A 15,829-nucleotide genomic window follows, 5' to 3' on the forward strand; every position below is an offset into this window, starting at 1 on the left:
CCCCTTCTAATTTCCCAGTCTTTCCAGCACCAACTTCAGACTTGACTAATTTTTTCTTTCGCATTTCACAGTACAAAAAACCCAACTAAATTCTATAAAATATAAGGAGAAAATGTGATTTTTTTCCAAAATTTTCCATTAAGAATAACTGGGTTTTATTTGACCCACCCATTCTGATATAACACCATCTAAAGGGTCATTATGCCAGTCAAGACTTATCATCACCCTTAATGTTTTCAACAGATTACTTTTCCTAGCCAAAGCTGCTTTGTGAGGAATGTCTTGTGCCTCCATCTTCCCTTTAGTGCCTTTACAGATTGATGCAGATACAACTGACCCTGAGTGTCCATGATGTTTCATCATTCAGCATTTAAAATAATTGATTAAATATTTGATTCTGATGCTCCTTCACACACAGATCTTGAATCATGTGGCAGTTCCACGTGCTTCCTACGCTGATGAGGATATTAAATTTTAGACAATTATTTAATCTCATGGAAGAAAAAATATGCACATAGAAATTCAAAACCTGGTTAAATAAAGGGTGATTTAAATTTCGTGTTGGAAGTGACATTAGGGAAATACTTTGAGAAAGTCAGTAGTTGCTATTATTTCTCTTTTACTTTGGAGATTCCCCCTAAACATTTCATAACGGAATACAGCATGGAGTCTGAGTTGACTGGGTTTGCCAGCTTTGGTCTAACATTCAAAAAAGAAAAGGCTCTTTCTCTCACCTCTAATTTCCGTGCACTCTCAACTCATTCTCCCTGGACACAGATCAGACCAAAAAATATCAATCTACACTACATTATTGACCAAAAAAAACTCAGATGCAAATGGAAAATTAGCTCAGAACAGCTTTGATATCACTGGGTTTGATTCAAATTCACCTCTAATTCCATGAGAAGGTTTCTACTAGCCACTGCTCCTGGTACTTTCTTCACCTATGCTGACTTCTTGACTCTTACACTTCCTCGTGTTTCTATGAGATGATTAAAACTAATGCTATTCATGCTGTTTCCCCCTTACCCCTTCACACACCATTCATTCACATACAAAAATCCTCAAAACACCAGTGCACCTTAGCCACAGATTTTGCACTGCTGAACCATATATATATTTTGAGAGATCTTTCTTTTCCTCAAATTTCAAATTCACCAGGGAATGCAACATCCCAAAAGCAGTTTAGCTTTAACTAACAGAGTCCAACCGGATAAAGACAGTATTTTTTTCTGAAGATGCAACAACACTATTTGAAATATATGCCAGCAAGTCCTTCTTCTCATTCATTTATGCAGAAGAAATTTTATATTGCTGATAAATTGTACTGTACCACTACTACTTTTACTACTACTACAAATGCAGGTGCATTTGAAGAAATTCTAGTTTTCTACAAGGTTTCAGTCATCATTCTCATTGTTCATAAGAGCATTTTTCAAGTATTATTAAACTGTGACAGACCATATTTTGAACTGATATACAATTTCAGGAAAGCAAAGAGCAGTAGAGAAGGCATCATGTGGATTGCTGCAATTTGGTGATGTACTTCTCCAATTTAAATCTCTCTTGCATTTCTTTTGCTTTCTATACAGTCTGGGGTAAGTGCATCAGAGAAGGACTTCAGATTGAACATGTTTATATAGGCATAGACAAGAATCCTTTATGGTCTTTCACACCCCTTTGCCCCTGACTCTATCTGTTGGATGAAAAATTATCACAGTGGAAGAGAAGTTTCCAGAGTGGCAAAAGAGACATCTCAAAATAGGAATGAAATGGAATGAACAGGGATTTGGATGGACACATGCTCCCCACATGCATCCAGTGCAGCTTACGTGGCTACCAAACAAAGTACATTACATTTAAAGACATTGCTGCACAGGGCATTTCTTCTTCAGAGCAGCCAAAGGTTGGGAGGCATGCTGCTATTCCCTGAATCAGACTACGGACCAGGTTTTTCTCTTCTAACCTGCATTTAAAAGAACAGTATGTTTTGTATAAAAAAGAACCTGAAATCATGCATGGTATTTCTTTCCTAAAATAAAACTTACAGAAATGGGCTACAGAGCTGATACTCATTTACTTCCCTAATCTCTGATTTATTTGTAAGTTCCACTGTTAAGAAGCTTAAATATCCTTGAAGCAATAAAGTTCACAGGACGCTCTATAGACTTTGAACATTTTAAGCTGCAGGCAATGCATTAATCATGCACGCAGAACCATCAATAAGGTTACCCAATAATTGGTGCTTATTGAATGCTGATGGAAACACATCAGAGTGATAAAGCTGTCAGATACCTGCTTCACAGCCTGTTCAAACACCAGTGATGTCTGCAGCTCTGCAGCTGCTTTTGCTGATGAACCACATGCTACTGCCTCGCAGAGATGTCTGGTTTGGTCCTAACACAGCAATTGCTTTTGTGCATGTTCAGCACATCAAAGCACCCTGAAGATGACCCTTGTCACAGACATCCTTTACATGAAAAATCCTTCAGCAGGATTTTTCCTGCTGAAGCTGAGAAGTTTCAGCAACAAGATGTAAACAATGATTATCTGCTGCTGTGAAATGCAACAGGTGGATCCGTGATTGGTCTCCTGTGGATGTTTGGATCCGGTGACCACTCACAGCAGAGCTGGCTCTCGCTCTGTCAGAGCCAGCTGCCTTTTTTATCATTCTTTTCTATTCTATTCTTAGCTTAGCTAGCTTCTGAGGAAACCTTTCCTTCTATTTCTTTTTAGTATAGTTATAATGTAATATATATATATAATAAAATAATAAATCAAGCCTTCTGAACATGGAGTCGACATTCATGTCTCTTGCCTCATTCAAGAACTCTTGTGACCACTGCCACAGTGCTTTCTTCCCACCTGTCCCTCATTAACTCCTCACACACTGTCAGCTATGAGCCACATCAGCCAGTATTCTGATTTTGTGGCAGTTTGCAAGCAAGCAGCTGCATTAGGATGATGTCCCCAGTTCATTCAGCTCACATGCTAAAAAAGCGACAGGAAACATATTTTTTACCAGGCAGTATTTAAAGGACTCTGACTGGCATATATATTTTAAAGACAGAAGGAGCCTCTAATACCATCAGTGTGTTCTCCTCCTAACAGATGCTGCGCCATCTTTACCAGTAACTCAGGCAGTAGAGAGAATTATTCAGGCCAACAACTGATGGCTGAACTAGATTGTATCGTTTGGAAAGACACCCAATCTCAAGTCCAAGGGATGATGAATTTACCACTCCACTTAGTATGTTGTCCTCAAGGTTAAATCCCTTCTCTGGGATATTTCTGTTACAGGCAACAGGGTACCCAGCAGCTACTTTCTGCTGTGTTGTAAATTTACTAAGTAGATTCATAATTGCTTAGATAACTGCAATAAATAAGCACATTTTTGTTTAAAAAGTGCACCGTATTTGAATGAGAACAGAAGAGGAAAGGCTTACTACAGCAGAATTTAGGGCAAAGTGTCAGAATTTTCATGCACACATGCACAGCTTTAAATGTAAAAATAAATTATTGTTCGTCATTTGCATTATATTAAAACCTACGGTTTCGAGTGAATTTAGTGTTGACAGGCACTTTGTATAATAAGAAACTGGAGACATTTTGGAGATTGCACTCAACCAAATGACAGAGAAAACAGAGGTGAGTCATGTACAGAAAAGTGATGGAAGTTGCTTAACACCACAGAGTTCAGTAGCACATCCAGCAAAATGGAGTACGTCTTTAGTCCTAATCCAGTGAAGTATCCAACTCTGATGGAATGGAAAAAGTCTTTTTTTTCATGGAAGTAGGAAAAGTGGAGTTATATAGAGCACAGAAAATCTTGCAGAGAAATAACAGATCTATCCTTAACTAAAGTATGTATCCAGGATCTAAAACCAGAAAAAGAACAAGTTCTCTAAGGGTACAGAGTGCCGATGTTTATACAGATGGATAAGCAAGGATATATTGATTTGCCTAAAGATGAGTGAGTCAGTGGTGAAGAGCACAGTGATTACTGCTTGAAAGTCTTTCCTTATGATTCACTGCTCACACTCCTGGCCCAGAAATCTAACTTCCACTGGGCTCTGCTAGTTGATTTTTTTTTTTGTCTTTATTATTAGTGTAGGAAACAACATTAGAAATTCCTATCGCTTTTAATTCCGTTCTTTATTTTAAATTGTTCTCCAGCACATTATGCTTAGAGAGGTCTGTAAAAGGCTGATGGGTACTCTAGGAAACTATATTTTTCAACACACTTTCGACACTGGCTTATGGTCCATTTAAAAGAAAAAAAAAAAAAAAAAAAGAAGATACAACCTGGCATCATTATTATTCTTTTGATGTCTCTTCCTTGCTTATTTTCAGAATGCTGGCTGCCACCAAACTTTTCAATTTGCTTAGAGACAGCAAGGGATATTTGGAAACGATTGTGCGCAAGATGTGTTATCACCCATGATGCCCAACAGGTATCTGTGTTTCGAGTCCTCACACACAGCCCTATCTACACATGAGGGGATTTGTGTGCATCACTTGCTTAAAAACCTGACCACAGGGAATGCCTTAAAAACAGGGACCAGCAGTCACAAGGCTTTCTTTCCTGAGGAAAGCCCTATGCATCCCTGGCACAAGTGCTGGTAACCCAGAAGAGATATCTAAGATCAAGCAGGAAGTGCAGTGCTGCAAAAGCTGGGGCAAACAACTTTTAATATGGAAATTACTTGTTACTTTTTCCATCTTCAACAATGTGCATCAAAGAGTACCAGGTCTGCTGGAAAACTGGCTTGGATTATTAGTGGTGCCCCAAATATTAACACAAATAGTGCAGACTGTTGCAGGAGTGATGCCACAGGGAAAGGGGGAGTTATTCACACAGGCTGATGTTAGCTTTATGCAAACGAGTTCCCTGGTTGTGTCCACAGCCTGTCAAGAGATAGGCTTTTCCAGAGGATGACTCAAAGTGGCTAATGCTTACCACTCTAGAGAAGCTTTTTTCCTCTCCATTAATTTTAGATGGGATTAGCCTCCCTCAGCTAACATTAGCCCAAGTGAATAGTCCTCTGAATTGTTGTCACTACTGCTGTCAGCAGTGTAGCAAGAAAAAAACACAAAACACCACACCAAAAGGAGGTCACTGGATGGTAACAGGTTTTTGGTTTTTTTTTGGGTTTTTGGTGTGGTTTTTTTTGGTTTTGTTTGGTTTTTGGGGGTTTTTTGGGGGGTTTTGCTTGTTAGTTTCAGTTGGTTTTGTTTGTTGTTGTTTTGTTGGTTCATTTGGTTTGTTTGTTTTGGTTTTGAGGGTTTTTTGTTAGTTGTTTTGCTTGGGTTTTTGTTTTTCTTTTTTTTTTCTTTTGTTTTTTACCTATGATGCAATTTCTGAGAAAATTAATCTGGATTTTATTGTCCCTTCTCTGGTCGAAGTCATAAATTACTATTACCATTGAAACGGAGAGTGTGTAAATAGAAAAAGAATAATTTATATTGAAAGGAACTCCTAGAGGTTCTGTGTGTGACGCTTTTCCAAGCAGATACACCCTAAAAAGATCCTAATGCAGTGAAATGAAAGGTTTTAAAATTACGCAGTGCAATCAGAGTAGCCCATCACATCTTGAAGAGTGAATTCTGGCTACATCTATGGCAGATACTCTACTGTCAGACACAAGTATTAGAGCAAAACACAGGGATAGATGAGGCTGAAGGTACTTTTAAGTGTTGGCCTGCTCTCTCACAGACATCCTGTGGCCATATGAATTTGTATCTCTTCTCTAAGTGGTTTCTCTGTCATCCCAGATATAAGAATACCTTTCTCTTCCACTTACATGCATGAGCAGTGGACACCCTTTAATGCAGGAAAATGAAGATGATATGGTTTGATTTCAGAAGATATGTCGTCCCAAAAGTATCAGAATTCTGATTTGCCAAATTTCAACACTTTAGAAATACAGACAAGTATCAGTCCCTAATATTCATCTTCAGCATGATACACACAGTAAACAAAGGTAGGCAGATGGAACCAGACATTTGGAAAAGACCAAAAATGAATAAAGAAAAAAAACCCAAAACATAAACCTTTTCATTTACTAGTGCTATGCTGACAGGGCTCCTTTAATTTGGGGTGTCTTGCTTTTCAATAGTTACTTTTAAATAGGAATGAAGAAGCAACAACAACAAGTCAGTTTTAAACCTGTTTTTCAGCCTCTGTTGCTGCCTTTCAGTACTTGAGTGCCTTTGTGCATTTATTCCCAAGCTGGGCAATTACGACTCTGCATTTTGCCTGTCTGACTTGTGTTTCCCAATTTCACCTTTATTTCATCTCTCCAAATAGCTCTGTTATTCCTGGCTGATTACTAACCACTCCTCTGTGTGCCTGACCCATCTGAATAGCAGAAGATGTCTCCACATGAACTAGAGGCTCTTACATTCCACGGTCTGATTACACAGCAAACCACTTTTGAAGATTACACAGTAATACATAAGTAATACTCCCATAAAATAACAGCACCTCATTCTACAAGCAAGCTGATTAAACTCATGAGAGCTTACATGTATAAGACCTCCAAAAAGCCTTTGCCTCACAAGCACTGCTTTACTGTGTCTGGAGTTTCCTTCTGATTTGTAACTAACTCCTTTATGCAGAAAATGGAGAGGCATGCAGTAGTTCTGCAATTATGTGGTAAGAATCAGCCAAGTAACAACTGTACTTTCAGCCTGAACAATTAATGCAATCATGAAGCAATTAGTGCAGGCAGCAGATGGTTTGCTGCTCTTTTTTCTTCTCAAGACTGGCAGGAAAAAGCCAGGACTGAATTAGGGACTGGTCTGTCAGCAGTGGTAATTCAAGTCCACTGCCCAAGGCAGAGACACAGGAGAAAGATATGTGAACAAAAGCAACCGAGTCACTGAAGCTTAATGAGTTATTGTTCATCAGCTGAACCTCAGTAATTAACCACATACACTCACAATCAACACCCAAGAAACTGGGACATAAAATTACTTCAGCTAAAACAGATTTCCCGGCCATTGAGTAAACCCCTATTCAAACCAACAAGAAAAGGTCTGATCACAGCGATAAGACTCAGTGGGCTGGGAAGAGATTGAGGGATGATTCTGTGTGACCCACGAACTGTTTATTACAATTGAGCAATGAAAGGCCTCCACTCCTGTTGGCTTCACCCTCATCAATCCTTAATTGGATGGACAACTCCTGAGAACCAAAACAGTCCAGATCCAATGTGATTCCTGCCCCTCCAGCTCTTGCTCTATTCACCACCTGATTTTCCCCATCCCATTTGCTGCAAGGACACAATGCAAATGGATGACAACAATCAAGTGGCTTGCTAGAAGTATGTAAAAGTGTTTTCTAGTTGATTATCACCTACCGCCTGTCAACAGCAAAATTAAATGACTGCGCCAATCCTAACTGGTCAAAATACAATTTACTCTTCCAAGTCCTCATCAAGAAAACCCTCATAACCTCTTCAGTCAGCAGCATACAAGTTAGTGGCACCAAAATGTAAAATCCTTACCATGCAGATACGTTTCCCTTGCTCCTTGGGTGACTCTCAAGTCAGTGTGTACACAGTGCCTGGAATCCAAGGAGTAATGGACTCTCTTCCCTTAAATACAGCCTTAGCACAGGATCAGGAAATAGCTAACAGCAGTGTCATTTGTTGTAAAGCACCCCTCAGTTCCCATTGCAATTATCTAAATACCTGCAGGACTTCTTAATTACTCTGAGAAAATTCCGCCTTCGGATACACAAACACAAAACCAATGGGAGTCATTTACACTTAGCCATAGGCTGAACTTGACCCTTAGTTCTAGAGTTACATTCAATTTAGTCCAAGCTGATTAATGCTCTTTGCCTGCTGGTTACCCTCTACAGTTCTTGGGCAAAGCTTGTCTAAGTCAGAAAATGTGTTCATTAGGCTTTAAAGTAGAAACCAGGTCTGTGACTCATACCCATTCAGTGTACTTTTAAAATTCTATTTTGGACTTAATTGGTACAGATCTACAGACTTTGTGCTACCTGATTTTTGTCTTGTAACTACAGTATTGAATTACCAACAGTTATTCAATTTGCTAATCAATTCCATAACAAAAAAATTTTATAATACAGCCTACATCCTTTCTCCCCAAACACCTCACACACATCCCATACACACAACTCCAACACCGCCCCCATAAATTCATGTTCACACAAACAGACCCTGTGTTCTTATATCCAGATTGTCTTCAAGGAGTCTGTGGAAGAGGAGGCATTTTCAATGAAATAGTGATGATATACTTCTTGGTAGCCATCAATCATAAATTAAATAAGCCTTAGCTGTATGGTCTCTAATTCAGAATTATTTCCTGACGAGACTGAATACTCTAGCAATTGAAATGAATTTTCTACTATATGCTACTTTTATTTGACAAAGCTCCCTCTGAAAGTTTCATTGATTTTCATGTAATAAATTTCCTGTTATTAAACACTGTAAGTTTCATTCCAATGGTCCTAAAAAGACATCAGAGACCAGCTTCTGTTCTGTTTCATATCAGTCCAGAGAATTCAACAGCTACAAGGGAAAGGAAACCTTTTGGCCTTGTCTAATTACACACTGAACACAGAGAAATAATTTAATCTGTACATTCCTCTGAACAGAATATAACCATAGCACACTCTACAAAATGCTGTGAGAGGGGTGAGTGAAAAGTAATGCATGCAACTGACTGTACAGAAAGAATTAGGAAGCAAGATGCATTTCTCAGTTGCAAAGGGTATTAAGCTACAGTCCTGGAAGGATTCTGGTTTTGAGTCTAAAGTGAAGGAAGAAAATATTCCAAAAATTTCAATACAATAATTTTGCAACCTTACCTACTTAGTTTCCTTATGCCTTTGTTTTCTCAGGCTTACTGTAATCCCAAGCCTAATTTGCGCAAAATTAAAATTAGTAGTTTAATTATTTTACAATTAATTTAACTACACAGATAGAAAACATCACAGATTTCAAACTTTTATGTTGATCCTTACATTAATGTATAACCTGAAAAATTCAGCCAATAGTTAGCTTATCAATTATATTTACAGATTCTATTCTTACATCATACACAAAAACAAAAAAGAGACCACTAAATTACTTTGTGTAAAAGCCTATATGCTAAATGTCAAAATATTTCACTCTTTTACCCTTGCTGGGAGCTCAACAAACTCTTCTGGTCTTTTTCCAGGTTTATTCATAAAACTTTAAAACGTCAGGATGTGAAATCAGCAATTTCTCTGAGCAGTGTGCTCCAAAGGCTAGTTACTTTACAGCTGAGTTTATCTGCCACTGACTCCTAACCATCAATTTTTGTTAGAAGTTTTTATCACTAAATTGAAATGGTTTCTCCTATGATTTGTCTTCCCCCATAGAAACATTTATGTGCAACAATATAGTTTTCCTTCAATATGCTTTTTGTTGAACTAAACAGATTGAGGTCTATCAAACCCTTCGCCGTAAGAAAACTGACTTGTATTGATGTGTCTGATTTTCAAAAAATTCCAACAATGAGTTCTCCACAAAAAAGTCCTGTGTTGTTTTGCTAGGTTGGGCAGCAAAAAATGAAGGCAAATCTCACAGCATATTTATTTGGCTGATGGATTACCCATATTGAGGGAACTGGATTTCAAAGGAAATTGATTCAGTGCTACTTTTTCCTCTTAGAAAATCAAAAAACTACTTGAAAATACGCCAACCAGAGAAGAACAAGGAGTGTCTTATACTGTTCTTGGAGCTGATACTAAACTGGAGGAAAAGAATTGTCGAATAAGAGGCCAAAAGCCTCATTAGAGGTTTGTGAAGGATCCTAGCTGTCTTCTCTGCCCATTGCCTGTCACACAATATTGCCAAAAGGATGGATGAATAAACACAGACTGCCAGATCAGTAATAGAGGGCTAGGCCCCAGGAACACAGCAGATGCCCACATCCTTTACTTTGACCTTTACATTGAGGCTTGGTCAACGTTTCCTGCTTGGAAATACCACACTGGAATTTCCAGAGACTGTCCTAGGGTCACCCTGAAGCCTGCCCTGAATGCTCTGCAGCAGTTGCACAGAGAGATGGGGAAGCTCTGGGTTCTCCCCAGGCAAACCAAGCCACAACTCTTACCTTCTGATCTTGGCTGTAGGCTAAGATCCAATCCTCCTGTTTGGGGTGGAAGAGCAGACTGTGGATGTAGAAGTTCAGACGGTATTTTTGATAGGTGGCTCCTTCATCAGAACTGATTAATAAGCTGCTTTCAACTTCTGGATCAGTCAGCAGCATAATCTATATGGAAGGGAGAGTGAAAATACAGTGGTGGTTAAGAGGAGTCAGATGGAAAACTAAGCAAGCAGCTAGGAACTTCAGAAAAGCTTATTATATATGACCATTACAAACTGCTTCAGTGTAATGTCAAAACTACTTTAGCCAATGTTTTAGTAATGAAAACAGTATGTTTCAGCTATGTATATAAACACATAACATATGATCAAATAGGCAGAATGATTCTGCCACTAGTTCAACCAGACCTAAATGAAGCTGTGCTTAGCCTATTTGAAAAATTAAACCTGAAATTTTCAACACTAGAGCACAGAAGTTACCAGACAGGCACAGTGCCAGGTTTTCAAGAATGATCTATTGGAGTGGCAGACAAAAAGGTGTTAAGAAAAGAAATCCAAAACACAGAGAGAGGAGAGAGGTTGATCTCTAATGGTGGGCTTTGTTAGATTCTGGCAGAAATTTCAGAGAAGGCAGTTTGACTGCTTAAAATATTACCTGGCTGTCTGCAACAAGCAGTCTTGCTTTGGCATGAGAACACATTTGATAACATGCTGGGCTCTTTCCACCTCCAGTTTCTACGGTGCTTTGAATTATAGATTTGGTAGTGTATAAAAAATAATCTCTGCATAGTAAATTTGCTTTCTAGCTTTGACCAGGAGTGCTAGTTTAGGAGTGACAAAAGATGCACGACTGAGAGTTGTAGTATCTACTTCACCCCATTAGCTGTGGTATTAATTTATCTGCACTGCTGATGAACCAGTGGCAATAATGAGGTACTCCTCTCATGTGTCTCTGCATGAGGGAATATACAGGTCTGAGCAGTAAATAGAGATTGTTCCAGTATTTCAGCAAGCAACAGCACAATACCCCTAAGGAATGGGAATAAGGCATCATGACTGAAAAACATGGAAAGTTTGCCTTTGAAAGGTATTAAAGGCTTGAATCATTAGCGTTTTTATTTTATTTTTTCTAAGTTGCTTTGCAAATGGCAAACACTGATCTGTTTTTAGACAAGCCTGAAATGAAAATATCCACACCTGGCATTTCTCAGAAAAAATTCCTGTCTGGGTTTGAGCACTGCACACTTCATTTCCTTCTCCTCTTTCATTTAGCCAGAGAGAGTTAGACACAATTTAACTTGCTACCTAGAAATTATAAGGAAGCATAGCATCTGGTGTCTGTGAGACACCAGATGCCAAAGAGCTATTGTATGTGAAGGTGTAAACACACATATAATCTAAACAGAATATGTCTTTCATAACTGAACAGCTGCAAAATCTTTTTTCTGTCTCTAGAAACCTCCTTGGTAGCATAACTATTTGGCCTTTAACTTAAAAGCTGGGTGTTCTGCAAAACCCCTGAACTTTCAGATCCTGAATAATCTCAGACCAGTTACCCAACCCCACTGTATCTCTAACATAAAATAGGGTAATGTTTCCATTGTAACATAAAGGTAGAATCTCCTATTATATCTGATTTACTTTAGAAATCAGTAATGAAAATGTGCATTTTTAAACATTTTTATTTTCATTTAACACTTTCAAATATTCCAAGCATATAATTAATGTGATTTCCAAAATAAAGACTGAGAGATGACAGAAGTTACACAGAAAGGATTAATAATCAAACTATCAATATATATAAATATAAGATACTGTCACTAAGGAGCCTATCCAGCTTCTGAAGCCAAAAATCATGATGTTTATCAGTTGGTTCCTTTTTCTTATCACACTAATTTCTGGGGCCAGGTTCCTATGTTTAATGTTTATTGATTCAGTACTGTGATTCAAGCATTATGATTTTCCTATTTTTTATGACTACCTTCTTGAGTGGATTTTGTTTATGTTGGTATTTGGAAATATCACAGCACAGCATTAATTTGGACTAGAGCAACTAGAGCAGAAATAAGCACAAATCAATGGGCTTGATCCGAGCTGCCTGAAGTTAATAAGAGTCTTGTCACTGGCTTTGGATTGTGCCTCTAAGGCAAGCTGTTAATCAAGACCCACTCTAGTCTCACATACTTCCTCCTACCTGGGCAAGGAACTCATCTGACCTCATCACTGTCACATCCAAGCACATCACTACCTTAACACATTTTGTGTTAGGCCACTCCTCTGAAGTGTGAAAGCGCTCTTATCTGCATTTCTTAAAAAGGGAATGGAAGGAGAGACTGTTGAGACACTGAAGCACCTAATACTTCACCCAATCAATAAAAGTTAAGTGCCTAAACAGATTTTCAGACACTGCTGACTTTGGCTTTAATCTGCTAACTACCACCCTGGGGTATGAGCACTTTGTTTTCTCTGCTCTCCAAAAGCCTTGGCTTTGCATTGTGATAACCAGCCATGCTGCACGTAAAAGTGCCCCAGGACACACCGGTTTTGTTTGTATGCCAACAGCACCTCAGATGTGGCAGAGCTGTGCCACTGCCATGAATTTACGCAAGGGCACAGAGAGTGGGAGACAGAGCACGGAGCTGATGGATGACTCTATCCACCAGTCAGATTGCTAACTATGAGACCAGCTTTCAGCATTATCTGCTGCACTGCTGTACCTTGTATTGTTAATCACTCTGCACAGGTGTCATAAAGCAAAACAAGTTAGAGCCGACTATCAGTCACTACTTGCATCACCGCTGCAGCACCAGGTTTTTGATAAGAAAAGCAAATTTCATTACAACATATCTGTGTGTGTAAATAATCACAGTTACAAGCCCAAAAGATAGCATTTATTGGATAAGTAGAATAAATTGATACCTGTATGAAAAGTAAGTAAAAACAAGAGGAAAAGGCTATGTGAATTTATGTAAACATTTCAGAGCACACCAGGAGTGTGCTTCTGAAATTAGCCCTCCAAAATTTTGGGGAAACCTCTGTAACAAATCCTTGTGTTCTGACTCAGGCCACAGCGACCTCAGAGCACAGGAAATGCATTCCTTTTCAAGAAAACTAAATCAGAACAGCCCCTGTCCATGGTAGGGGGTTGGAACTAAAATGATTTTAAGGTCCCTTCCAACACAAACCATTCAGTGATTCTGTGACACACCTCAGGAGTGCATCTAATGTTTTCCAACCACTGTTCTGGGCATTCAGATCACACTATCACCTCAGCACTATTCTGAAGTCAGACCCTCTACCTCCAAAATGCCCACAGTGCAGATGTCATCTCAACATCAACCATTTCATTCTACAAACACACTTTCACTGAGCTGCACGACATGTTAATATCGTTTCAGTCACATTAGTTTAGTTTTATGGCCTAAGTTGCCTGGAATATAAATGAAAAAGGAGGGAAAGTACAATTCATTTTAATGTTTTTTTGTTGCAGCATATGAAATACAGAGTAAGTACTCTTTAGAATTTCCTTTTAAATAAATTAACCCAATTTCTGCTTTGAAGTAGTCCATTACCCATTGACTTTATGCAGCTGATTGTACAGAAAATACAACTGGACACCAATGTGTTGAACAAGAAAAACATGAAAACCAAAACCAGAAACAATAACAAATATTAATACAAGTTTAGATGCCATAAACTTTAATAGCTAAGAATACCTAAGATAAAGAGATTAGAAAGAAACCACTTTTATCATTTTAGGCTTCACTGTAGAAAGCATGCTGGATTTCCTGAAATGTGAGCTATTCCATCAAACATCTTGTTCTGCTTTTACAGTGCCTAATACAGCAGATTGCTGCTTTCCCAGCTAACACTGGTTTTTGGATGAGTTTATTCCAAACATCACAGAGATATCAACATGGTTTTTGCATATGAAAATTACACCTTAAATTTATCCAGGTCCTTAGAGCCTGTAGAGGAAGGCAACCTAGAGCTCATTAAGTCAACTAGGATTTTTGAGGTGTTCCCTTGCCAAAGGCTGTGAAATTGCCATGGGATAAAAGGCTGGAAAACACTTCTAAGATCATCAAGTCCAACCATTAGGCTAACACTACCAAGTCCACTCCTAAATCACCACATCTACACACTTTTCAAACACTTGCAGAGATGGTGACTCCGCCACTTCCCTGGGCAACCTGTTCCAATGTTTGACCACCCTTTCAGTGAAAATTTTTTTCCTAGTTTATAATCTAAACCCCCTCTGGAGCAACTTGACGCCATTTTCCCTCGTCCTATTGCTTGTTACCTGACAGAAATTACCAACCCCACCTACATACACAACAATAACATTATCAGCTTGCTTGGGCTGTATGTGAAGACTTGGGCCTATGATTTTCAGGTTGACAGTTTTTAAACTACCTCTGATTCCACCAGTACAAAATTAAGTTATTAACACAGGAATAAGAAGAGCTATATTCATCTGCCTCTCACTTCCAGTAAAAGCCCTTTGAGGTGGGAGACCAACCTCAGAGTGCCTCTGGTCTAGTTTATTGTTGTCTTAAACAAAAGTGAAGAGTGAGTAGGAGCAGTCTACTTCTCCCCAGCAAGACTAATTACTCTCTTTTCAGATCAGTGTTCAGCAATGATCAGAATCTGCTTATTCATACCAGGCAGAGCAAGCACACACTGCACTTCCTATTGCTCCAGATGGATGGGGTTTTTTCCTCTGTTAAAAAAAAAAGCCAATACAGTTGACACAAGCTTTTGCAACCAATTGCAAGGCATCCATTAATCATCTCACTCTAAAAAGGAAGAAACGTGATTTTCTTTTCATAGAAATGACAAATGGAAACCAAACATAATTTGTAGACCTTAAGACAGTCCACACTTTTTTCACTCCTTGTTCAGCCTAACTGCTGATGACATTGCCTTTGACAATTACATGTATTATTGCTGTCATCACAAAGAAACCCAGGAATTCTTAGCAAGGGGACTCTAGTTTTGCTTCTAGAGATGGAATTGTGAGCCCTATAAATCTGCTGTGAATGCTAGATTTAGTGGCTTAGTAAAAAAAGTCCAGAATCACTCTCAAGCTTTTATTTTGGCCACTCATCTCTCCCCTTGGACCAGCTTTTGGCTAATACTTCTTAGGAAAGAGCATAGTACCAGTGAAATAGCACAGCATGAAAAAAACCCCCTACAAATCTATTTCAAGAAGTCACACATTTTTCATTCACTTCTGATGTATCAACTAACCAGAAATGGAGATAAAATGCAAATCAGGTCAAATCCTTCACTTTCTTTACCTATCACAATCTTCATGCATGGAACACACAGAACAAGTAATATTTCTCACAAGACACAGCAATATAGGGAATCAGCAACAGGAACCAGGAAAGTCCTACTCCTAACAAAAGCAGGGCATTCCCTACTAAAATTCTCTAAAGAGCTTCATTTTTTCCCTCTTCTCTGCATGTCACTTGCATGACTTCAGAGGGTTTTGGGGTTTGGTTTTTTTTCACTGATAGCAAGAGAATCAGTGCTGTGGAATCCCAATATAGTGAAATGTCATTTCTGCCATTTTACAGATCACTTCTGAATTTGGATTGCCTTTTTCAAGTGAGTGAGAGTGTGCATGAGTAAAAGATGTGAACGTGTGCAAGAGTGTGTAAGAGTGTGAGTGTGACAGTTTGTCTGTATAACTGTGAGTGGGTGTGAGT

The 15,829-nt window shown here is 38.7% G+C and overlaps 1 protein-coding gene across 2 annotated transcripts in view; it reads right to left on the bottom strand.

Annotated features, from left to right (window-relative positions):
* The window catches only part of SORCS1 (sortilin related VPS10 domain containing receptor 1), a 255,913-nt gene that overhangs the window by 92,781 nt on the left and 147,303 nt on the right, over positions 1–15,829 (bottom strand). For both annotated transcript variants that reach the window (XM_030950888.1, XM_030950889.1), the window contains exon 4: positions 10,120–10,278. In XM_030950888.1, the coding sequence (XP_030806748.1) occupies positions 10,120–10,278 (159 nt within the window). The remainder of the gene's footprint in view (positions 1–10,119; positions 10,279–15,829) is intronic.

The sequence above is a fragment of the Camarhynchus parvulus genome, chromosome 6 (assembly GCF_901933205.1).
Source record: "Camarhynchus parvulus chromosome 6, STF_HiC, whole genome shotgun sequence".
NCBI lineage: Eukaryota > Metazoa > Chordata > Aves > Passeriformes > Thraupidae > Camarhynchus > Camarhynchus parvulus.